General features: G+C 38.6%; 2 protein-coding genes across 2 annotated transcripts; one reads left to right on the top strand and one right to left on the bottom strand.

Moving 5' to 3' along the window:
- Nucleotides 1–3,464: 3,464 nt before the first annotated feature.
- stbd1 (starch binding domain 1) lies at nucleotides 3,465–8,720 on the top strand. The gene is made up of 3 exons (XM_087791368.1): nucleotides 3,465–3,797; nucleotides 4,817–5,007; nucleotides 5,406–8,720. Exons 1-3 carry the CDS (start codon nucleotides 3,542–3,544, stop codon nucleotides 7,839–7,841), a joined length of 2,883 nt encoding a protein of 960 aa, XP_087647494.1. The 5' UTR covers nucleotides 3,465–3,541; the 3' UTR covers nucleotides 7,842–8,720.
- A 5,050-nt stretch (nucleotides 8,721–13,770) lies between these two features.
- Nucleotides 13,771–26,063, bottom strand: atp8b5b (ATPase phospholipid transporting 8B5b). The gene is made up of 28 exons (XM_087791367.1): nucleotides 25,871–26,063; nucleotides 25,296–25,370; nucleotides 25,161–25,219; nucleotides 24,344–24,457; nucleotides 24,168–24,266; nucleotides 24,037–24,098; nucleotides 23,903–23,975; nucleotides 23,765–23,835; nucleotides 23,610–23,692; nucleotides 22,744–22,902; nucleotides 21,758–21,846; nucleotides 21,483–21,676; nucleotides 21,202–21,410; nucleotides 21,092–21,135; nucleotides 20,841–21,006; nucleotides 19,592–19,780; nucleotides 19,371–19,486; nucleotides 19,135–19,299; nucleotides 18,958–19,069; nucleotides 18,782–18,887; nucleotides 17,879–18,029; nucleotides 17,628–17,811; nucleotides 17,332–17,555; nucleotides 16,120–16,203; nucleotides 15,807–16,052; nucleotides 15,563–15,701; nucleotides 14,287–14,417; nucleotides 13,771–14,205 (listed from the first exon to the last, which is right to left on the bottom strand). Exons 2-28 carry the CDS (start codon nucleotides 25,339–25,341, stop codon nucleotides 13,936–13,938), a joined length of 3,585 nt encoding a protein of 1,194 aa, XP_087647493.1. The 5' UTR covers nucleotides 25,342–25,370; nucleotides 25,871–26,063; the 3' UTR covers nucleotides 13,771–13,935.

Here is a 26,063-nt window from a genome sequence, read left to right as displayed (position 1 = left end):
TTATGAAATGATAAATAATATATCTTCTAAATTAAAGTATTTTTAAAATTAAAGAATGTTGCACAGTTTGATATTTGCAAAAATTTAGAAAATAACATATACAATATAAATACATTTTCTAAATTTAATATTTTTCATTGTTATCCTTTTGAATTCAATAGTAAAATGTGGAGAAAACAAATGAATGAAAGCCCACACACATACTAGGTGTGCTGCAGTGTGGAAAAAGAAAATAAATCAACAATATCAATCAGCAAGCAAAATATATATATATATATATATATATATATATATATATATACACACACACACTTTTGCTACATGATGACCAGGAAATCACTGCTAAAACCATCACATGTGGCATCATGAAAATGGGACAACATCACAGATAACTATCAATGTGTTTATGAAACATTGTCCTTTTATTGGAGCCAAGTAAGCAAATTTAGGTTAGGTTTCAACAAAATGTCTGTTTGACGCAAAAATAATACCTTCTATTGTTTGGGAACATTATATGAAGCTCCTACAACCCATCATAAATAAGAAGAAAACAACACGATGATTAGGCAACTTGAAAAACTATAATTTTAAATTTAATTAGTGCAACACTACTTTAGAATTCTCCAAACTTATATACACATCAAAGCAGATTCCTTTTACAGCTGAAGGTTCAACTGCGCTGTTTAACAACAAAAACCTAAACAACCTACCATTCTTATCAATTTTTATCATTTGTTAATGTCACAAAGCTTTCATCTTCAACACCAGGTTTAGATGATTGACTATTTCCAGAGTCATGACAAAACAACCAAGAAAACTTTTACAAAAGCAACATATATTAAAGCTCAAGTTCAGTGAAATTAAAATCATCAGTCGGGTGCCAGACTGTCCAGTGTGGCATCCTGTTTATCCGGGTTTAGCAAGACCAAACTACTGTGTACACACACACACACCACTAACACACACATCATGGAGCCATGGAGTTTGACAGTGGCAATAAAAGCGGTCTGCTTCAAACACACCCTGTTGATTAAAAGTCAATTAAAAAAGTGTCTGAGACGAAGGGGGGGCATGAGTCGAGTGTTTGGGAATGAAGGGACTTAATGGATTTGTCTAAAGGCAAAGTGACGCTCACGTGAAGGAGGATGTGGTGAAGGAGAACACAAACCTTTCATGGAATAAGGAACTTGATAAACCACAAAACACACGAGGCGAACAACACAATTAGAGCCGCAACAACTGGGAGCGTTCCAGAAATGCAGCATCTCTTCCTGCATCTCCTTTCTCCTCAATTTATGGGACAGTCCCTCTATTCTTGAGGGAACAAAAGCCTTGAGAAACGGACCAGTCGGGGACTGCGTGCCACGTGAAGTAGCCGATATCATCTTGTAAACAACTGTGGAATAAAATGTGCTCTACGAGTCGTTGCGGTTCCATTTATATTCCCATATGACTTTGCCCTTTTGAGAAAAACACAAATGTTCACAGACATTATTAAACCCGTTTGAAGTCTGCGGAGACCCCAGACCTTAACCCCCTGATGCCCAAACAGTTTAGTTTTTTCTAAGACAGTGTTATATCATAATGTTTATGTTATCCTTAATTCAGAGTTGGAGGCACTGATCTTCATGTCTCTTTCACCATGACCAGTGAAGGGTTTAAATGATGTAAAAAAAAAATGTTGATTAAACCTGACATCTAGTGGACATAATGTGCACATACATTAGATAAACTGCAAAAATCTCTGAAATTACTTCTTATTCGTTAATTATCCGACTCGATCTCCTGGGTCAGAATAATAACACTAGACTTTATGATTTTATTAAAACATTCAGAGGGAACACATTATGAAGTCAGCAGTGAGACTGAACTATTGATAGAAATGGGAACAGAACTTGGTCATTTTCCGTTTTGATCAAACTTGTCATGTGTCAGTGTTATAAAAATGCTTTTAATGCATTTATGGAAAAAAAAAATGGAACTTAAAGAATCATCCAGCGTCACTTTCAAGAAAAAAATAAATGTACAAAATTACAATTTACTATTACACATACTTTACCTCAACATATCTTTCATGAATCGGATCAATCGTTTATTATTTATGCTTTTCTATGTGATAAAATATCGTATTTATTTGGACAATGCACTGACACAATTCATTTTAACACTAAATAAACAACAGCTAGATCATCATATATTGTCACGGAAGTCCAAAACAAGTGTACAAACTGATGGAACAAATTCATCTTTGAAAAGACTTAAATTGTATTAAAACAAAACGAAACAAAAACCTGCGGTTTTAATTGTTTTTAATACTTTGTAAATTTATTTCGCGCTTCCAAGGCACCGTAGTCATTGCTTCGTTGAGCCAGAGATCTATTAAACCAAATAAGTAATAATAAAACAAACTTACAAGTGTTTGCACATGCCGTGTGGATGAATTAGATGGCGGAAGTAGATGTATACAGGACAGGAAGTCAACCAGAAAACGAGGTTGATGCAGGATTTGTTTCAGGTGTGTGGATGCTTCTCTTCTCCTGATTGGTTGACAAGTGTCTGCTCTCCTCGAATCAAATTTGAAAGGCGTATTTATTTATTTTTAACAAAAACTTTCAAAAGCAGAAATTTTCCTTTAAAGTCTATATCATTCACATTTTCCCCCATTTTTTTGTTCTTTTCTTTTTTTTTAAATATATAAAATTGTGCTACAAATAAGCGTTTGACCCGGAAATGCATGCATTTAGCAATACTGTCCACTAGATGGGGCAAACATTTAAGGCGAAGACGGATATGCGTGTGTGAAAAACAGTTTAGTAATACATTTTGCTTCTTGTTTTAATCATTTCCTTCATTTATTTTTATGTTTATATGTATGTGTGACGTGTTTCACACTTTCGAGGGAATTATAAAAAATGCACCTCTCGATATCACAACACTTAGTTTATCTAAAATTAAAATTATTTTAAGTTTATCTAAAATAAAATAATAATCATGAAGAGAAACTGAATTGTTAATGGTTGTGTTTACTTGCCTGCTTGAAATCTTGGCTCTTGCAATGGGGTTATTGTGTCTTCATATAATATAAACATGTCAAGTTCATGTCCGTTTTTTTTTTTTTATTTCAACACCATTTTGCTCAGATTTCATTTATTTGTTCAAGATCTCGTGGGATTTAAAAAGCTAGAATTTATCACGCAAAAGTGGGACTAATAAGATAATAAAATAAAATAATTCCCACTGATCTGAACCGTGTGGAGCAGATTGTTGTGAAACTATCCTCCATTATTGACCCCTTTATCAGTGGAACCTTGATACCTGACTCAGCACTTCTGATAGTAAATCTGGAAATCGACATTTTATGAATGAATCAAGTTCCCCACGTGACGCTGTCAGCCAATCAGCTGCGCGTACCTGCAGCTCTGCAGCAACAAGAGTCCAGTCAACACGCACACGCACCAGGAGAAGCAGAAGCAGCGGCAGGAGGATCCGGATTGAGATCCTGAACCAGAACCAGAACCGCAGGCCCCTGCTCAGACACACCATGCCGCTGAAGAACAGCCTGGGCGTGGAGAGGCGAGTGGATCTGGCGTCTCTTTTCTGCATGATCGGCCGCCACGGTCCCGCCGTGGCTCTGGCTGTCATCGCCATGGTGTCGGTGCTGGCCGGGTTCGTCATCTACCGGAACGTGCGGGGGAAGAGGAGGAAGGCCGAGGCGGACGCCAGCGAGGACCGGAGCCGCGGAGAGTCGAGGGATGAGGCGGTGGCGCAGCAGGAGAGACGAGCCGCCGCGATGACAGGTACCAGAGGAGTTATGTCATTCTTGAATTAATCTTTTATTTCTGCGCCAGAACTGGACCATAAATCCGCAAATAGTTTGACTATAACAGACTATCTTAGTGGCAAATTCTGCTGGTTGTGTTCAACGTGACTGTGTTAATATTCAACAGTGAAAGAAGATCCCTTTTTTAAATGTTTTATATGGTCAGATTATCAATTAAATTTTAATATTGGTCGTGTTCAATATGAGGGTGACTTTAAATTGATAATGGGTCAAAGGTTACCTGTTGCAAACTGTTTAGAGAGGGACTCTAACTCTGACCCAGGTGCAGTTGGAATCACCAAGATTGACTCAAAATGAAGTCACCTGTGGCTCATCTGATTTTTGGAAGTACTTTGTGAAGTACTGGCCACTGCAGACTGGACACAAATCTACGGCTTGAGAAAATGAAATGTTTATTTCAGTCCAAGACCCTATCAGATCTTTGTGAACCAGGAGTAGGATCTCGACTGTCCATATGGTCTTTGGTGTCACTTGACACAAGGACTCAAAACTGACTTGGACGAGGCAATTCAATACCTGGGTTTCCCACTGAGCTCTATTTAAGTCGTCGTTTGTGCACATTTGTTGGGGCTTCATCTGTTAAAGCATTTTCTTTTTACATTTTTTACTTAAATGTGTTGAATGAGAGAACATTTTTATAGTTTTAATTAAAATTGTATTCATAAATTGCTTTTTATTATCTATTAAAACCATTTATTCATGAAGCGAGGGTCAAAAATGACTGAGGTTAAGGTTATTTCTTAATAATTTCTCATTATTTTTATTTAAGAAATGGTGAAGTCAATACAATAAAAGCTTAATTGTGTAAATATAGTTTATTTAGAAACCTTTTGCCGTATATTTTCACCCTATATTTAAATTTTGATGAACAGTTTTGCAAATCCTGAAATGTATTTTAAATAAAGTTTGTTTACATTTAAATGTTTTTTATTTAGCGTCAGCTGATGCTGAAATCTATTCATTGTCTTTTTCCAGACGAGAGCGACGACGACCTCTCTGACGTGGCGAGGAAAGCTCATCTCCTTCAAAGCGATTTCGCCTTAAGAAAGCGACATGCCGAGAAGAACCCGACATCTTATTCTGCTCCGGAGGGTGAATTTGTAAAAGGCTTTGTCAGAGCAGAAGATGTTCAGACCGAGAGTCGGTACTGTGGGGATCAGAATGAGGTGAGGAAAAAATGTGGGTCTATATCATTCCCTGACTAGCTTTGCTGTTTAAGCAAAATTGCTGCTAAACCCAACGTTTCTCTGTTGATTTGTGCTTTGTTAATGTATTTATTTAAAGACCAAAAAACGAACATTATTTAACTTTCTGTGGAAATGTTTTATGTGGTAGACGTGGGTAGAGTGCAGTCAAGGAACAGTCTTGTTGAGATGTTTACGACAGATCTTTTTTATTTTTTCATTTTGTGCCCATTTCCTCACACAAACTAACTTGAAGGATTATTGGAAACAATGTTGTGAATTTATTAACAAAATGTAATGCTAAATTATGTGAGTATTTAATGCATTTTTGAGACATCAATATCATACTAATCATACTAATCTAAGGGCTTGTATTCTAGACCCAGGAAGAAGAGGGTGTGAAAGAAGGCACTGATATACCGGATGACAAAGTCAACATGCAAGAAGAAGACAAACAAGAGGCTGTACCGGAAAAACATCTTTGTTTGGATCCAACAAATGATCTTAACCAAAAGATGATCACACCACAGCTCCTGCCAGACGAGCTGATCCTTTCCCCAAAAGTTGACGACTGTTTTCAGGATGAGTATAAAAGTCAGGATAGCTCTGGATTTGAGGAATATAATGGTAGTGCTGACGAGGAACTGAAAAGTAGTCTAAGTGAAACGGAAGAAAAGTCCATCGCTGATTCTCCCGCCAGCGACATTGAGATAAAGATCACGCTTGTTGAGTCGGAAGAAAGTCAGTCGACGTCACTCGAGGATCAGTGGGATCTCGTTGCGCCGTCCGAGGACGTTGAAGAAAATTCAGTGGAAATAAACGAACTGCCGAATGAATGTACAGTCAAGCAAGAAGCTTGTTGCTTTGATGGTGAACAAGCAAATGTTGGTTCATCAGGTCCATGTGTTCCTGGTCTATCATCAAGTATCACCTCGGCGGGAGCCGGTATCCTCCAGCCAGTGGAAGAGGTTCAAAAAGTGGAAGAGAACGCTGAGACTGAAGGAGGATCTCATGAAACGGAAGATGAGCTGGTTAATGGTTTAACTTATGTGTCTGATGAGGAACACGATGCACATGTGACGGTTCCATTTTGTGATCTTAGACCTGAGCCAGCAGAAGATACTCATGTGGTTCCTCCTGGATCTAACATGGATGCTACGGAATCCATTGCAAATGAAGAGGATAAAATGGACGAAACTGTTCTACAAATTGCTGAATCAGATAAGCCGACGGTAGCAAAGATTCAAAACCCTCCTGATGAAGAATCTCCAAAGATGGACTCACTCGAAACTGCAAACATCCAAATCGAAGATGCTCAAAGTTCTTCTCAAAAAGTGAAGGAGCCACAAAGTAAAGATTGTAATGTGATGTTTGAGGAAGAAAATGGTGTAATTTCTCCATCTTGTTCTGAGGACTTTGAGCTGAATGTTGACCAGACGAGTGACGTTGTTTGCACTGGAACCGACCCACAAACTGATGGCACAGGCTTGGAAACCTCAGAAAAGAATGTCAAAGTCACTTATGATTGTTCCGTTTGTGCGACATCTGAATTGAATGACGAGTCGTCTCATGATCTGGTTCTGGATAAGTCATGGGACGATACACAAAACCCATCAGATGACCCGGTGCTTGACGTGAAACCTGATTTGAACATTTGCGCAGAAGACCCAAACAAAGTTGATCCAGAACAGACGCATTCTCTCGTGGTTAAGGAGGTACCAGTTTGTGCGCCAGATGTATGTCAGGACCAGCAAGATGATGACATGGATTGGAAAACCTCTGAAACCTGCAGTGACGTTGCGGCAACTGATACGGCTGAGGAGCCTCCGAACGATAATTCTACGCCTCAATTACCGACGGAGGAAGACATCACTGAAGTTGTTACGGCTGAGTTTTCCACCCTGACTGTTGTTAACGATGTGCCAACTATCACCGTTATTCCAGACACAAAAGTTACTGAAATCGACCACACGGCAATTCAAGGGATGGATTGTGAGGCTGACACCCAAACCAGCCTCTATGCAGATGATTTAGTGGAGTATGTTGCCAAAGTGGAAAACAAATTGGAATCGTACGTTAATGAAGATTCATTCGGGAACGAGATTGAGGACGGCTACCACAAGTTGGTTGAAAAGTTGATGGAGCAGATTGCTAGTACTGTGGTTAGCTTTACTGATGCTAACCCCGTTGAAAAGAAGGAAGAAGAAAGTAGCGACAAGAAAGAGGCCAGCAAAGAGAAGAATGACGAAGAAGAGGTTCGAGAAAAGACTGAAATAAGTATAATGGAAGCTACAATGGATCATAATGAGTGGATCACTGACGGTAACTACCAAACTCTGCCCTGGATGAACCTTCCTATATCTGCCAAAACTGACCAGTGTCCAGCTATGGAGAAGCTAGGGCATTCTGGCACAGATGAATCGTCCATGGATGTAGAAACTACGTCAGATCTGAAGCTGAGCAGCCATCCAGGGGTTGTAGATGACGGCAAAAAGGTCGTCGCAGTCCAACCCATGCCTCAGCATATCAACGTCACCTTCCAGATCCACTACGTCACCCACTCTCCATACCACACGCTGGCAGTCACCGGGAACCAACAGGAACTGGGAAACTGGACGGAGTTCGTCCCACTGGAGAAGAGTAAAGACGGACATTGGACGATCGTTCTCAGCCTTCCGGCCGAGAGCCACGTGGAGTGGAAGTTTGTGCTGATGGACAAGGGTGAGGTGTGTCGGTGGGAAGAGTGCGGCAACCGCCTGCTCGAAACCGGGTGTGGGGAGGATATGCTGGTGCACAAGTTTTGGGGGTTGTTGTGAGGGCGTGGAACCAAAAAGTTGCTTTTTATATCAATATTTTCTTCCTCTAGATACACGTGCACATGCATTTGAAGCAACAATCTAACTTCAAGGAGAAAAAAATGGAGCTAGTTTATATTCACAACTAATGTCAAAGAATTGTTTTGGTACTTTTGCACTGTAATCCACAAGGGGAATATTCACATTGCTTGGTGATTCTAAATGTTTCTTTGTTTTACATATACTGAACATTCATTGGTTGCAAAAGGGTTTTGAGGTCAGTAATTGTAAGATAATGAAATTAAAGTTGAGTGCACTTCTTAGGATTACTGTACACTCTTATTTTGGTTATTTCACTGAAAACAAAAAATTCAAAATGTATTTCTACCAAATTATGTATTTTTAAACTGTAATTCAATGTTTTTTATGTGACCTAGCTTACTGATGTATTCTTTTAAACAATACACCCAATTCAATGTAAAAGAAAAAAGGCATGATATCATCATAAATATTTGTAAAAGGAATAGACACAATGACCTGTCGTTTTAACGGTGTTTGTAAATATGCAAGTTCACATTCACAACTCAAAGTTGTATTGATGAATGTATATATAATAGATACACGCACGGTTCACTCTTCCAACAGCAATAGTCAAAGCAATATTGTGTGAGTCGTCAGGTGCAATTCAAACCGTTTTATCTTGAGCTGCTTGTTTCCTGCAGGACTCTCTTTGCATGCAATATTGTCATGATGCTCTATCGATGTGCCTTTTTTAATCCAATGGTCAAATCTACTTATTTTATTAAGCATTGTAAAATGATTTGTTGTATTGTATTATGCAATATTGTAATGGTCCAGCTGCTCTGGAATGAAAAATGAAATAAAATAATATATTGTCTATTTCTTTGTAGATGACTTCATTCATTAACTCATTGTGTGTTTAATGTTAACGCATTACAATTAATGCCTGTTTCATTGTTAGAAATGAACATTTTCTTTAACTTATATTTTTTTTGTAAGGTTAAAAAGCTTAATGATCAAGAGAATTCCAAATGTAGGTCAATCGGTTGTTTTTTGTGAGCTGGCCCTTGGCAACGCCCTCCCTGCTGAGATAAGATATACCTGCACTCCCTCACGTAAACACAACTTGTCCTTTCTCACACTGACGGAGGAGGATGTCGTGGTTGTACAAGTATGATTTTTGCCAACACTTTTATAGCTTTTAACAAACGACATGATCGTCATCTACACCAGTATACTTCAGCAACCCTTCATGAAGGCCATGCACTGCAGTAAACACAGTTTTTGCTTCATTACAAGAAAACTAAAATAATAAAGTTTTTCTTTGAAAACCATAGTAAGTAATAGTTATTTGTAAAGCACCTTTCTAGACCAGGGTCACAAAGTGGTTTAACAATCAAAAACAATATACAGCTAAAATATATACTTTAAAAGGCCAAGATACATAAGACAAATACAGGAGTCTCAGAAAATCAAGGAAAACCTTCACAAATAAAATGTCTAAAGATGTTTTTTGAAGGAGTCAGTAGATCATCAAACACAGAGAGAGAGAAGAAGATCGTTCCAAAGCTTAGGAGCACCAGCCTGAAAGGATTTCTGTCCTCTGGTCCTGAACCTTGTGCGAGGAACCATCAGTAGATTCTGATCCACAGACCTCAGAGCCCCAACTGGGGTGTAAGGCTGGATCGGATCACTAATCTAAGGAGCCTGACCATGAATGGTTCTGAAAATAAGAACCAGAATTCTAAAATTGATCCTGAATAAAACTGGCAGCCAGTGAAGAGTTTTAAGGATCGGGGAAATGTGAGTTTTTCTACTAGTGGGCCAGAATTCTTGCTGCAGAGTTTTGTATTAACTGCAGGCGAGACAGCTCCTTCTTATTTAGACACGAAAATATACTGTTACAATAGTCTAAAGAAAATTTAGAACTACGGAAGTGTACTTAAAAAAAAAAGAAAATCTGCTTTTTCAGGGGATTTTAGTTTTTGTAGTAATGCCTTTTCTTTTTTTTAATGAATAAATCTATATTTATAGTTTGATATGCTTATATGTTTTATGGTAATTCCTTCAGTTTATATGAAAAATTTATTTTATGTTTTCCTAAATTCTTCCTTTTTTTTTTTCAAGCAAATCTTTTCAACCTGTTTTTTGGGAACCTCAGACCTCCTGGCAACAAGTTGCCATCCCATCTCCCGCCTCCACGAGATAATTCCCAAGGAAGCCCCAATACATTCACAGGAGTCGTCTGTAGTTTGGACGATATCCATGGATTGCAACAAATCGTGATAATTCAGGAAGAAAAATACAAGTCCAAAAATTGCACAAAAAAACAGAAAAGGAATTAATACCACAAAAAAATGCGTCTGTGTAGAAGTGATAAAAGAGGGCAACACTATAATAATATTTTTTGTAAAATAATCCTGTACCCTACCTTTGCTATTGGTTTTGTTACTAGAATAAACATTGATCAAAGTAAACAAAGGTGTTTTTAGAGGATGTTTTTCCAGACCTTGATGGTGGCACTGAAATATTAAAGTTCAATACAGCCTCAGTTGTCGACTCCTGCAGGGAAGATATGAAAAGCGGCAACGTTGTTTGATAAGGAAGTGCGTTTATTCTCCTTTAATTCCAGCTCTGGATGCAACATACCGGTGGGAATGTCTGCGTAACACAAATGCACTTTCTCTGTTTAATTTCAGGCACAGTCAAGTCCTGTAAATCATTCATCTGCACTGCAGTGCCCTGATGTTGATATATGAGGGTTGGCGGTGAAGAAAACCTGCTTAACTCTCTGTTTAAAGCCACACACATGTAAATATGAGCACCAGTGAAATAGGATCTCTCTTCTACTTCCACATTTGGCTGCCTCTGTCTGATCACACACACAAGCTGCTGCTTTCAGATATCGAACGCATGCTCTCTTTAGCCAAACAAGGCCTCGGGGACTCTTCTGACCCACATGTGAGGTCAATAATCTTGGTCCACTCGGGAGTCGCGTGATATTTTTGTTTATTCTTTTTGTTTCCTCACAAGAGTTCAAGGACTTTTTCAGCTTCAAAATAAAGTCATTTCAAGTCACACATAGATGTGATAGGTACCAGGAATCCTTGACAAATCCTAGAAAATGAGTGAGGATCTGGGAACATTGTCGCTGATAATGCGGCGACTGGATGCGTTTGCACTTTCTGAGGTTGAAGGTAAATCCTTTATATAGCCCAGCAGGCTTAAAGCTGACACCACTAAGTCTTTGCTTGCAGACAACACATGCACACCCGAGGCTTGTCGAACAACATGAGACGACGTTTGAGCTCCGCTATGGCAGCCGAATTAACGCTGAGTCATTATTCTAATTCAGGATCTAGTTGTTTGATGTGTAGTTTCCTTTTTTTTTTTTACTACTATTTGAAGCTAAACAGGCCCCAGGGCATGAAGTTTTTTTATCTGAATGTCTTTGACAAATGCGATGTTTATTTGGTTGTTTAATCTTTTAATGACTTTTTGTTCCATCTTAAAGTGATTGTCACCCGCCATCAAGTCCATTAAGGGTTGGTATTATTTTCAGAGTAATCTGTTTCTTTTTAGAGATATAGACACAAATGTATGTTCATTTTAATGTAGAGACTAAAGTTAATTCGTCTTTAACTTCAAAAAGACACGTTTAAATGATCCAAATATCTCCGTGGTGCTCGTCTGTAACGTCTATTTTCTACTAAAGCCTTGACGAGAGGAATGGTTCAGAAAACTTGGTTTACATTTTTGCTCTTGAAAGGATCAGTTACTTTGAAAATAATCCCAACCCTTAGTCGACATGAGGGTGAGTAAAAAATGAAGTTTGAATTTCTGGTGAACTAATCCTTTAACTATATAACCAAAGCTATATAAATGATTTGATTTGATGTGATGATCTTTATTCCTTCACCATCTAACGGTGAACATTAAATGGAGTATCTTGCTCTTCCAACACTCATAGAAATTTAACAATAAATGGAGGGCCACAGAATGCTATCTCGCGGGCCGCAAATGGCCCGCTTGCTGCAGCCTAAATGTTATTACGTTTAAAATTTTTTGAATGATCTTTATTCCTTTCCTACCCCTTCCCCCCTTTTCTGTTTTCCTGTTCTTCAGCCTACTCTTTAAACAAGTAATGCCTTTTTTCATTTAACATTTTGGGAAACACTTCTGCTTCCTGTAATTCAAAAAGAACAAAAAGAATAAAAATATGCTAAAAAATAGATTCACTTTTATTCGAGTATATGAACATAATATAGAACGGAATACCATTAAAGGTTTATATTAAAAACGTTGTTGCAGACTGACTATTTTTAATGATAGTAATTCACAATTTTTAAGGTATTTTTCTTTATTTTTTCAGTCTTTTGGTTTGACGGTCCCTAATAACAGTCACAGTTCAGAACACAAGTGTCAAACTCAGAGTAATGTTCCTGTCGATGATATATTAAGATGCCAGTACAGAAACTTTCAATAAGTCATGTTGAAGGAAAGTCATTTAGTGGGAGACACTGATTGTCCCTAAATTGACAGACTTTTAAAACAACCTTTAAGAGTTGAATTATTGATGAATTAAATTAGTTTTGGTACAAAAGCGTCTTTATTGAACGCTGCTCACTTCAGATCAACGTGATTTCTAATCTCTTTTGGACCACAGGGTGAGAAAATTCCCATCATTCACTTCATGTCTCATCTTACAGGAACCGTCCCATCGGATCAAGCTACACTCTTCGCTTTCGACCTTTGCCTCAGTGAGGATGATTAAGGACAACATCGATGATCGATGAAAATTCTGGACGAATAAAGCCTTTTCTAAATCTGTTTCATAGAAGTCTCCACAATAGAAGCGTGTTCCACCTCTGATCATCAACGAATCTGTGTATTGTTTATCTTTTTGTTTCTTATATTGTCAGAGTAGTAGATATTCAACACATCAGGATAACATCTTCTCTTTCATCTATAAATAATTCTCAAGGTTTCTATTTCGAGCTGCTGGACTATGAATAAGTCATCGCTCTGACGATGTCATAGCTGTGGTTCCCACGTGGCTATTTGTGACGCATACCAGCTTCGATATGCCTCGACCTTCAGCGCAGACAAGTTTGCTAGCTTAGCAACAAGAGGAGAGACCCGAGTGAATATCTATTCAGAGCTTAAGATACTGGCTGTATGACATTAAGAAACAATAAGCTTCAAATGTTGGTTTACGGTTCATCAATACATGTACACTTCTTTTTGTTTAAACACAGACAAAACATGTAAATATGATACAAAAGCCTTTTTTTCTGGAGACTGGAAATACAGCAGACAAAAATGTTTTCAAAAAATTACAGAAAATCTAGTCTTGTAACAAAGAACATTTCTGCCATAATTTAATTTTAAATTAATCTCAGAAAGAAGTAGTAGTTTGTGTGTACCTTTGTCCATGTGACATCTTGTAACTTGTATTTTCTCTGGTAGGAATTTTTAGCCTTTATGTTTTTTCCGTTTTTGTTCTTGGAGGTCAAAGTACTCAATCACCACTACATCCCCATAATGCACATGTATAACTAGTTAAAAATATTGTTTTTTTTCCCATTTTCTTGGGATATTTTAGGTAGAATCTATGGTTAGAGGGGATTACTACATGGATCTAAGAATTGTACTTGGTGGTAAATACATTTACTCAGTTTCAATTGTAGATTTATTTTCAAGCACCTGCAGACAAATTTGTGATTTGCATCCTTCACTTTACAAGCACATTTGTATTGTTTGTCAAACTTAATTTAGTTTCCTTTGCAGGACATTTTAATCTTAATGCTGGATGTGTTGTTGAGACACTAGTGGTCACCACTGAGTCGAAGGTTGTGGGTTCCTAGTGTGGGCCTGTTGATCCGAAATTGATTTTTGATTAGAATAAAAAGTGTCCGATAAATGATAATGTGAGCAAAGAAAAGTCTTTATTATTAAAAACATGAAGAAAGAAAATCTTTGATTTTTTTTCCAGGGATTGTAATGGAAACAGAGTTTGATGAGAATCAGCTGATCCGTTGACACCATCATTAACGTGACACTCAACACGTGAAGTCATCCTGAAGTCTCCGGTCTAAGGTCTGGTCTGGACCTCCTCCGGCTCCTCTGTGATGGTCCGGTACGTCTGCGGCTGGTTCTGAGCCAGCGGGGAGTCTTTCCTGGGGGAGAAGAGCGGTGCCCTCCTGAAAGGCCGTTTGTTCAGGTAGTTCTGCGAGGTCACCAGGTTTCCGTAGCCCTGGGCGTGAGAGAAGGCGTAGCCAGACCGTCGAGTGCTGATGCGTCTGGGTCTGAGGCGGCGAATGGGCTGAGCCTGAGGCAACTCTCTTCCCAGTTTGAGTCTCACCTGGGAAAGAAAATATGGTTTGAACTGAGGAATACATGGAGTGAAAACAAAACTGAGAAGACCTCAAGTGCAGTTTCTCACCTTGTCATTGATTGTGGGCTTCAGCTGGATGAAGATGAAGCGCAGCGCCACCACAGGCAGGATGCACAGGAGGGTGGTCACGAGTATCGTCAGCCACACATTCGGCTGATTCAGCGAATTTCTAGCGGTGCCTATTAAAATTCATCATACTAGGATCAAAATTAAAAAAAAAACAACCCTGGAGACACATATTAAGCAATAAAACAGAACCGACGTTTGCACATATGATGAATTTATAAAAAAAATATTCCACCTCGGACAACTTTCGGTTTCTGGCAATACTTAAGTAAACTTAAACTTAAAGAAGTACCTGTAACTAGTGATGGTCTGATGAAGCTTTATGAAACAGTGTCATTAGTGTCACTAGATGGTGGTCTCTGCACTATTTTCCTTTGTTTAAATGTGAAGTCACATCATTTTTTTAAACTGATGGCGCCACATACTGACCTCTTAAAACATTACACTGCGTTCTGAAGCTTCATCTGCCAAACACTACCTATAACCAATAATCGACCGAGTTTATTTTTACCCCCAATATTTACTATATTTTTGCAATGCCAACGTTTCGCCACAGGGTGACACAAACCATTTGCATGACCTTCGCTCACGTTTAAGACCATTTAAAATGAGAAATATGATAGTAAAAAAAAAGAATAAGAGTAGTACCATGAGTGAGATATAAGTCTGTAAATTGACTCATAGACCACTTTAGAAAAACCTCTCATTGAGATTTTTTTTTTTTTTTTGGCTTCTGAGAGAAGTAATTTTTCAAGAAAATTGCTGGAAATCCAACTTGACGATGCAGGAAAACTTGCATAAAGTCTTTTTGTGCTTAAAAGGGATTCCTGAAGAGGGAATATTATGAATGAAACGCCAAGCCGGAAAAGGCTTTGTGACACTCTCGTATAGATTGTTATCCTTTGAACTTTAGGCCAAGCTCAAGGTGAAAGTCAATGAACTGCTCAATTGCTGAACTGTCATCACAAGTGCAAGGAAAAAACAGCTGTAAACTAACTTTAACTTAAACAAAATATTTCATAGATCTCAATACATTTTGTAAGTTAATTTCTCAAGATTTCCTTATCCCCCAAACTTTTTCCTGCGAGGGCCATGTAACTTTTCCCTTTTTTTATTTGGGGCCGGGGTCAGTTTTTAAGAAAAAGTTTGTCGATTGCAGGAAGCCACACATAACCAAATATCCGTTTCCGGTTTTTACACAGAAAAAAAGTCCCATTTTCATCCATTCCTACTGTGGCAAAGGGCGCAGTGGACTTACCGACGAAAGGAAAAGCGGAAGTGAAAATGAGGAACATGCCGTTGCTGAACATGGTGAATGTTACTGCGAAGTAGGCAGCCAGACTCCCCCAGACAAAGAAATGGTTGATGGCTGTCCAGTAGTGAGTGTCCAGACACAGCTGGTCGATAATAAAAAAAACGTTATTATGAGATCTAAAAATGTGTCAAACCACTTTGTAGTGATCCAATAACAACATGTTTTTTTTTTTAACATCCTTCCTCACCTGTATGCTCACGACGACAAGTAGCGACGTCTGGGCCAGCAAGGCGAAGGATTGATAATCAGTGATGTCCTTGCCGTCGTCTCGAACCGTGTCCACCATGGCGGCCCAGGGTATGAAGAAGACGATGAGGGAGCTGTAGCAGCTGTGCATCATGCATTGCACGAAGATTTTCTTGCTAAAGTAGCGGTTCAATGGGCCCGGGGCGTACAGCTTCGGGTACTCGAAACTCACTCGGTCATTCACATCCTGAAGACACGTGGACGGGTGAGTTTGCAAGGACGGTGTTTTAGCACAGTCGTCATGATTTCCATACCTGATCGAACATGCCCATCCCGAGGACAGGCAGAGCCGTGTAAAGTAGGTTGTAGCAGGTAATGAACCATTCGTCGTACACTGTCTGTGAAAAAAGCAAGACATCTTCTCTCGCTGTTGATATAAACCCTGAGATCTTCTTCTTCTTGTCAAGCGAGTGAGTGACTTCGACTCCAACAGAAAAATAGTATTTTTAGAGAAAAACCATAAGAGCCAGAAGGCGCCATTATGGCAAGTCAGCAGGTCGGGGGATCTACACAAAAAGGTCCAAACACATTTCTAAGTCCAATAAACTCGAGATCTGAGCTGCCTTTTATTTTGAGTAGCAAGCTGGCTAACCACCATCCAATAAACACTTTGTTATGACAAACTATACGTCTGGTGCAAAATAAATATGGACCGTTATTAAGATGATAATAGCCAAAATATTGCAATTCCTTATGGATTCTTCTATACTGACAGTTTTAATTGTTAAATAAATCTAATTGATCTACCTTGTTAATAGGAATTGAACGAATAAATGATACAAATGGATTATTCGACCAATTTCAGGATTTTCCATTTCCTTTCTAAAAATTCCACTTTGAATCCTACCACCTCAGTCACGCTCATGACGATCCATTTTTTTTGGATCAAAGTTATCCAGATGTTCTGGACCTGGATCCTAATGTAACAGTAGGTTTAATCCAGATTAAAACTAGGTTGGGATTACAATCCGATAAGAATTGTTCTTTCCCTTTTCAACAACAAGATTTTTCCTATCTAGAACTGGTAATCGAACCAGATTACCTTTGGAAAACCGACCCGAGAAGATTAGGTAGTCAGAGCATGTGCGACTTTGGGCATTTATGATCATATTTTTATAACCTTGGCAAGTTTCCCCATCTCGTCACGTAAAAATTTGTGCCTGTCAGATGGAAAATATGGGCTGGAATTTTTCGGAAGCTTCATAGTTTCATCATATATTAGCATTTATTCCTAGACATACAGTTTATGTTAAACAGAACTACAACATATATACGATTCAAATATAAAGTAAAGTTCAAAATGACATTGTTTTCTTCATTTTTTGTAATTTTTAGGTCTGTTAAGCGTCCTATGGTTACTCTGTGTTACAAATTGTACAACATCTCGCAGAGTGTTTAGTTTATACTTCAAAAAGCTGTATTCAAATAATGGACCAGATTTAATTCCACATGACTGCAACACCTACCTGAGCAGAGAAGCCGCAGAAGAAGGCGTACCAGAAATGCACAAAGGTGAAGGTGAAGTTTTTGTAGAAGAAATAGCGCAGGAACTGGCACATGCGCAGGTACGACCAGCGGCCATGAACCAGCAGAAGGCGTTGCAGGTAACGAAACTGTGCGAAGGAGTAGTCGCTGGAGAGAACCGCCTGCATTCCTTCCTGACCACTGATGCCGACACCGATGTGAGCAGCTGAGAGACACATCCATGAGCAAAAGTCAATGTCGAAAAATCAAAAAAGTTAATTTTTCGGTCGTGGCTCACCTTTAATCATGCTGACGTCGTTGGCACCATCGCCGATGGCCAAAGTCACAGCCTGCTTGTACTTCTTCACGAGCTGGACCACCTGAGCTTTCTGCAGGGGCGTGACTCTGCAGCAGATCACAGTCTGACACATGCAGGCCGTTCTTAACAACTCCAGCTCCAGGTCTTTCTCCAGGCCATAGGCCTACAGAGGAGATGGTTTAAATTTTACCATTTATTTTTTAAATAAATCTATGGCTAAAGTTTCTCACCAGACTATGTCCATTGATGACCAGTCCGTATTCTCCCTCCACCTCCTCGTCGTGCACCGACTGGGTTTTCTGACTCCAAAACAGTCCTGATCGAGATTTGGTGACCGTTGGTGTCTCTGGCCCTCCGGGGTTCATGTCTCGCCTCGCATTTCTATGAGAATGAAGATACAGGTTTAAAACAAATCCATACATTTGACTTCCAGTTATTGTCATTCATCTTTTTACATCTTGACACTGTAGGAGTTTTTCAAAGTTTCCTCTTCATTGTTTTCAAGGAATTACAAATTTTAACAAACATCACTTAAAAAAAGATTAATACATTTGATTTTGGTCAGTTAAAAATGGTGGTGGCACTATTATATTGTATTACATAATTTAAAAATATATTTTTTAACGTCAAAACACTGTCATTTATGGTTCCAACATGCTCCAGGGATTTCCAAATTAGGAAAAAAAACATCTGAAAGCGACCAAGTTAAATGAAGAATACAAATCATTGTACTATCATTAACAAATCATTGACTGTTGCAATGCATTAGGGGACATCATGGACAGAAGACATTGACATTATTGCAGCATAAGAATCTGGCATTATAAAATGAAAATATTCTATTCCAAACCACTTTCTGCCAGATTTGTCATGTAAATTCAAGGGTAAAATCGGGAATTTATGAGCCAGTTGTTTGCCGTATTGTTTGCCAGAGCATCACATGTAAAGCCTACTCAGTGTTTGTGTAGAGTTAAGATAAGCTAAGTCAAGATAGTCCTTTATTCATGGAAGGAAAATTGGAGTTTAAGTGCCGCTCGATCGTGTACACATCTGGACAAGCTTGAAAAACAATATATTTTCGAGAAAATAGTCGTTAAAATGTCAGATTGAGAGGTTAAAATGAATCCTCTTACTGTAACTCCTCCCTGACTCCTTCTGCAGTGTTCGCTGCCACGATGAAAATTTTCTTCATCTCCTCCCTCAACATGTTGCAGGAATAGCCGATATTTTCTGCCGTCTCTGCCAAAGCATAATATTTATCACGGGAATTTTTGCTTCAAAATAGTGATTTTTAATTGCAATTTCAAACCTTGTTTGTCTCCTGTCAACACCCAAATTTTGATCTCGGCTTTGGCCAGTTGCTCAATAGTTTGCGGGACTCCATCCTGCAGCTTGTCCTCCACAGCAGTGGCGCCCAACAGCTGAGGAGCAGAAAAATGCGTTGATGATACAACAAAAAACTTCTAAAAAGCTTCAACAAACCAACCTGTAGATCTTTTTCTATTTCCTCATAAAGCTCGTCAAGCATCTCCTCTCGGCCGTCCATGGCAGTGCTGGCCTCATGATGGCGCTGCATCCACTCGCTCACGTAGTCGTCGTCTAAATCTTTGTAGGCCAAGACGAGGGTTCGAAGGCCGTCTCCAGCGTACTCCTGTTTTCGGTTGAGCATGGTTTTGTGTCACACAGGAAAGAAGGGGAGCGTTGAAATGCTCAATATCTCACATTGAGGTGTCTAAAGGTCAGACCCTTGAGCTCGCCACAGGAAGGATCCAGTCGCTCACAGATGATGGTGTCGGCTCCTTTGCAGAACAACATCAACTTTCCTTCAGGGTTACGCACTGAAAAATACAACAAAGTACAATTGTTTATCGTTATCCCGGAATCCATATTATGATACTCGGGATTAGGAATATGTATCTTTGTGTGTTTTTTTTGTCACACACCTATGACTGACATTCTCTTCCGCACGTTGTTGAAGTCCAAAACTGCCAGCAGGTCATAGACCACTTTTTGGCCCATTTCAAACACGGTGATGCTCTCTGGCGTGCGAGAGCGGAACACAAACCCAAAGTTTCGCGCCGCGGTCACCAGAGCGCCCTCGTCTGGAGACTGGGCCTGATAGAACAGCTCCCCTGTCAAATAAAAAGGAATGAAGATGAAGTTGCAAATGACTCCCTTCATGTATATACAGAAGATAAAGAACATTGTTTTTGTCAGTAATGCAAACATAATAAAAACAGGAATTAATAGAAAACAAGCAAAAAATTAATTAAAAATGATCATAAACAATGGTAAATAAGTAGTGATGAAGCTTCATGAAACAGTGTCATGTTGTTTTGAGGTCAGTAGGTGGCACCATTAGTATGAAAATGATTTGACATTTTATTAGAACGGTTGTTAAAAAAAATGGAAATAGTGCAGAGACCGCCATCTAGTGGACTCTGAAAATATTGACACTGCTTCATAAAGCCTTAGACCATCACTATGAATAAGATAGGAGACAGAAATAAAATGTAAAAGACGACGTAGTTGGGGCAAGGGAAAGTCTGGGCCTACTTGCTGAAGCTGCTGCCCCCGCGACCCGAACCCCGATAAGTGGAAGAAGATGAGACGAGACAAGATAAATATCTATGTTATACTATAATAAATTAAAACATTCTGGATCTTTAGTAATACCTGATTCAGGACTTTCATGTATGAAAATCAGCTGTTGTCGCTATTATATAGTGATACAGTGTTATCTGAACAGCGATAACGCTGTTAATTTGACACTTTAAATAAAATGTTATTGCTGTGTTTACTGAAAAAGTGATTTTAAAAAGGTCTATTGTGCAATTAATTATTCGACTCAAATGTGTTGAAATAGAGTAATACACCAGTTATTATAACTCATCACTTTTTTTCCTCCGTCTTTGTGATGCACTAAACCATTGTGTTTGAACTTTAAAATATATATATTTTTTACATATAAATAATAATATAATGAGTTGAAATAGATATAGTTATACACCAGTTATTATAGGTTTGGAGCTGGAAAGATGTGAGTCTTGGAACAAGATCGAATTTGTCACGACAAAAACCGTATCCAACACTAAAGAAAAGTGTGTGAGATAATTTAATTTAAAAAATACCTGCAATCCACAACCTTATAGTTGTTTTTGTTTAATTATTTAGTCATTTGATGCCACTCACCTTCTTTCTTTTCTTCAGGCATGACTGTGTGACAAAGGGCGAGCAATCTGAAGAACTGATGAGCTTCCCTGTTCCCGTCCTTCACCGTTTCCAGCAGACTGTGATCGTGGAAATTGAACTTTGGATCGGCCAGTTGGTTCCACCTAAAGTCAACTTTGGGAGTCTCCTGCAGTAATACATGAAGGAATAAAAGAATAAAATAGGAGAGACATTTTGGCGTGAACTAGAGAAGTCTACAATAATGTTGTCACCTCAGTTATTTCCACCCTGTGTCCAGAGAAGTCAAACACGTCTCCTGCAGGAAAAACACAATAAGCTCCCAATTAAAAAAAAAAAAAAAAGATAAGTTCAAAACTCTTACCGTACGCTTTCCCGTTGATGGAACACCGATTAAAAGTCATGATGTTTTGGGTCAGAGTGCCGGTCTTGTCGCTGAAGATGTATTTGATCTGACCCAGCTCCTCGTTGAGCGTGGTGGTTCTGGCCTGAGCGGGCGTGTCGCTCTTAGGGTAGTACATCTTCCTGTCCCAGTCGATGAAGAAGCTGTTTCCCAGGCGTATGATCTCTACACTAACACACACACACACAGGAAGAACGTCTCACACACACCATCACAAACCACACCAGAGGCTGTTGGCTCACCTGACGTAGAGAGAGATGGGGACCACCGTGTTGAGGACGATGACGTACGACCAAAAGGTGAGGAAGATGGACAGGGAGGTGTTGGCTCCCGGGGGTCGAGGCATGAACGCCAGGAACACCGAGCCTTCCATCTCCTCCCAGATGGCGTTGCCAATAACGAGGATGGAGCACATGGTGGCCAGGAAGCCGAAGATCTGATCATGGAAATGTTGCGGATAAACTGACTTTGTTTGATACACTCATAGTGTTAATGAACATCTTGGACTTTAACTCACACACAACACCAGGATGTTCATGAGCTGATCAATCCTGGTTCTCTTAAACGTGGTCTTTCCACTGTTCTGCATCAGTTTGGTGTCTGGACCTGGACAAGAACATGAAGACGGTTTAAATACAGATATTCGTGTCGTCAATAAACGCCCTTCGTTTCTGATAAAAGTAGAGGCAGTTGATCGAGTCTACAGGAAATTGTCTTTACTCTTAGAGAACTATTTTGGTTATCCCCCCCAAAAAACTCTTTTAACCACCCAAAATTCAAATCTTTTACTCTGAAAAAAGTCCCAACCCTTAGTCGACATAAGGGTGAGTAGAACACAAGTGAGGTTTGATTTCTTTGGGGGAACTTTTCCTTTAACATATGAACTATGGGTTCTATTGTTAACCTAATATTATAGTATTTGTTCCAGGTCAAAAAGTAACACAACCTCCAATGTTTGTTTATCAACATCTTTTTCATTTACTGGACTAGATTAATGATTCAAGTTAGTAAAACGCTCTGAATCTTTTATTGGTGTTTATTACAGTGTCTAGATCATGAACATGTGTAATTATTGTGGAAAATATTTCTCATATCTTTGCTAAATTACAACGTTGGCTGAGAGTGACAGTTGAACCAGTGTTTAAAAGAAACTACAATTATAATCTTTACAATATAACTTTAAACTTTATACGATTTATACACTTATACTGGGTTCAATATTATTATATATTTTATTATATATCAGATAACACATATTATATTGAATTTAAACTCAAATTCAAAGATATATTGCTTCACCTAAACATTGTAATTCACTTGTAATCATTACTAATCACCTTCAACACTCAGTATGTAGGACCTGCTAACAAAGAAATTCTGAGTGTGCATTTCCGCCATTTGTCTTAGTCTCTTTTGATAGAAAATGTTTCCTATCAAGTCTTGTCATTATGTAATGACCTCCAATCCTCGCCCTGATCATATACCAACACTTTGCTGCTTTACCTCCAAAGACCACGAGGCCGAAGCACCACTCGGTATTTCTCAGCGTACATCCTCGGAGGAGGATTTTGTCGTTATCCAGAGAGTATGTTTGTCCGTCCAGAGTCAGCTTCCCTTTAAACTTGTCCAGCCGGTTGTTTGGAGGCTCACAGACAACTTCACCTGCAGAGAATGAAAGTCGAAACAGAGAAATATCAGTTGAGAAATAATCTCTAGTCTTTTTTTTGAAGTTAATATATAAGGAGGTAAATTATATTTGTAGAGCGCTTTTCCAGACCAGGGTCACAAAGCGTTTAAACAATCAAAACAACACTCAACAAAATATACACGTAAAAATATTGTTTAATTCATTAATAATTTATTTAATTTAAATATAGTTGAGATGATGTTAATAAATACATCTGCCGTCATTAAAGCTCAGCCAATTTAACTTATTTAGGTCGATTTATATGTAGTTTAAGTATTAAGTATTAAATGTAGCAGATTATATTAACACAATCCTCTGAAATTTAATTTACAATTTCTATGGTACATAACATCCAATCTATTAGAACTAAACTCATCAAAACATTGTATTTATAGAAGTCAACACTAGTGATGGGCCGATTCACGAAGCAGTGTCATTATTTCCAAGGCCACTAGATGGCACTCTCTGCTCTATGATACATCTCTTTGAACAGCTATTGTATTGGAAATTGTTTCAAACAGAGGGCGCCACCTTCTGACAAAATATGATACTGCTACATTAAGCTTCATATCTAGCTAACTAACACTTTACAGCAAGAAGGTTGCAGGTTCTATTCCACCTTATGTGAAGTTTACTCTAGTTTCTTCCCATAGTGAGTGAATATTATGTATCATTACATCACCTTTAAAACCGGCTAGAGCCTCGATAGAATCTCCGATCTCTCCAGTCACAGTCAAGGCCTGTTTCACCTTCAGGTTCGTTTCCCTGAGACACACGGAAGCTAAACTGTCAATCACGCAGAAGCAGGAGATCCTACTCCAGGACGTATTCACGTACCCGTCCAGTTCAGCGGTCTCCACGTAGACCAGGTTGAGAGGCTCGCTGCTGGAGAGCAACAGGAGGTCGGCCTGAGGACGATCACGAGGAGATGGTGAGATAAGATCCAAGGAACTTTGACTCGGGTTAAGAACCTACCGTGACAAACTCGTTACTCTCCAGCCTGATTATGTCTCCGACTTGAACGTTCCTCCATTTGTCATCCCGTAATCTGTAAGAACACGGAAGAATCCAAATATGTTCTACGTCTGAAAAGAAACAAGAAGACTCACTCTCCATCCACCAGGACGTCCACTCTGCGGTTATTCACCTGCTTGTCACTTTTGTGTCTGTTCTATTATACAGAAAAAACAAGGTTACGCGTTTAAACACTTTGATAAAACTGAAGCGTTCCGAAACTCACGACATCATCTGAGGCGTCTTTCACCGCCGTGATGGAGAGCACCAAAATAAGAGGCACTGCTGTGGTGAACCAGGAGAGGGAAGACACTTGAGGGATCAACTGTTGACACAAACACACTTTATTATCTCGTATCATAACTGACTGTATCTGGAGATCGAGACTATTCAACGGTTCACCTGCAGCATCATAAGGAAGAGGAAGTAGGCGTTGGCGAGCCTTCGAAACTGCTCGAAGAGGTTGAGCGGTAAGAAGGTGAAGATGTTGTACTTTGACGTGTTGATGGCATTGTTCTACAGAGGAGAGAAACACAATGTAATGCTACAGAAATAACTAAATTTGCACAATAGCTCAATATATTGAGAGTATTTCATGGTTTTAGTCAGTTGGTGTTAGCAACATGAAGCTAAAAGTTGCTAAATAAATCAAATGAATGACAATAGAAATGCATCCACAGTTAATGGTATGACATAATATTTGGCAATACAAATGAAAATGAAAAGGCAGGTATATATGGTGGTTTATTGGGATTACATTAAAAATAATTGTGATTAAATAACAATGTTAATAAAGTTTAAAACATAATACTTCAGCTCAAAACAAACAAATTACATTATATTTCAATAAAACAACTTCCCTTCTATATATCCATCCATCTAAAATATAGATTTTTGTTACTTTTAATAAATAGTAATGACCCTTAAGAAGAGAGTTTTTGTAACGCCTTGAATGTGTCAAACAATTTTGTGAGCAATAACCAGTGAAACATACCACAACTAGATTTTTAGAATATAAATTAACAAAATATTAAACACATTTGTTTTGGTAAACTAACATTATTTTATACACCACAAGACTGACTGCCAAGGAAGGTATTTTCTATTTATTTGTTTTTGGATTTAAGAATCCTGCCAAATTAAGAGTTGTTTTCTGATTTAAGAAAAATAATAAAAATGAAGATCCATCTTTGCAACTTTCGATGGGTTGCAAACTCACAGCATATTGGTAGGACAAGTTGAAAGGCCTGTCGTTGGCTCGCAGAAGTCTTTCTTCCTCTGCAGATCAATAGAAAAAAAAGTTGAGAAAATACAACTGATAGAAAAAAAGATCAACAGTTGGTCTTAACCTCACCTTTCTTCTGCTCCTTCCCACACAGACTCCCAAAGTATGACCCCATCTTTAGCTCAGCGTTTCCATAGTTTGCACCTACAAATTATTTTCAGTTTTAGTCAGAAAAATTCATGACAAGTTTCCAGATTTTCATGATCAATTTAACTTCATTCACATACTTTATCCTGTCAAGTAGTAGCAGCTTATAAATATATACCTATAGGCATAGCACTAATCTTTATATCAGAGACAAATTTAACTCATATTTAACCAGTTCATCCTCTTCCTCTTCATCTCTCACTCAGGAGGATTTTATCTACGACTGCTCTCTGCCACTCCCTGTTCAACCTTATGAACCAAAATAAAAAGAGTTTAAGATAAACAATAACCGTAAAGATTTCACCGTAGATATGGCCTTTACAGAAGTGGTAAAAATGATAAAAAATAAAACTATGGTCAAAATGCATGTTTCGTTGCCATCTTGAATCAATGACTTGGTTGATATGTTTAATTCAAATGTTTATTTTCAATAAGAATAACATGTTCGGTTTGAACCTGTGTATCGAGTTTGAATGAGAAGAAAATCAGGTACATACCTCAAACAAAAGTGTTTCCTGAGTCTTCACAAAAACTCATCCACTGGCTTCCATTAAAGCAACATTCCATAAACACAAGTTTTGAAAATCAAGTAAAATAAATGGATAATTCAATATACCAGGATGAAAGTCGTCGAGCGGTCAGCTTAGAAAAGAGGAGCACAAAGGAGGATTCAAGTACATACAGGAAGAG

This window comes from Callionymus lyra, chromosome 5 (genome assembly GCF_982586985.1).
Source record: "Callionymus lyra chromosome 5, fCalLyr1.hap1.1, whole genome shotgun sequence".
Taxonomy (NCBI): Eukaryota; Metazoa; Chordata; class Actinopteri; order Syngnathiformes; family Callionymidae; genus Callionymus; species Callionymus lyra.
The sequence above is the reverse complement of the archived record's forward strand: the minus strand, read 5'-3'. Positions and strand labels throughout refer to the sequence as shown.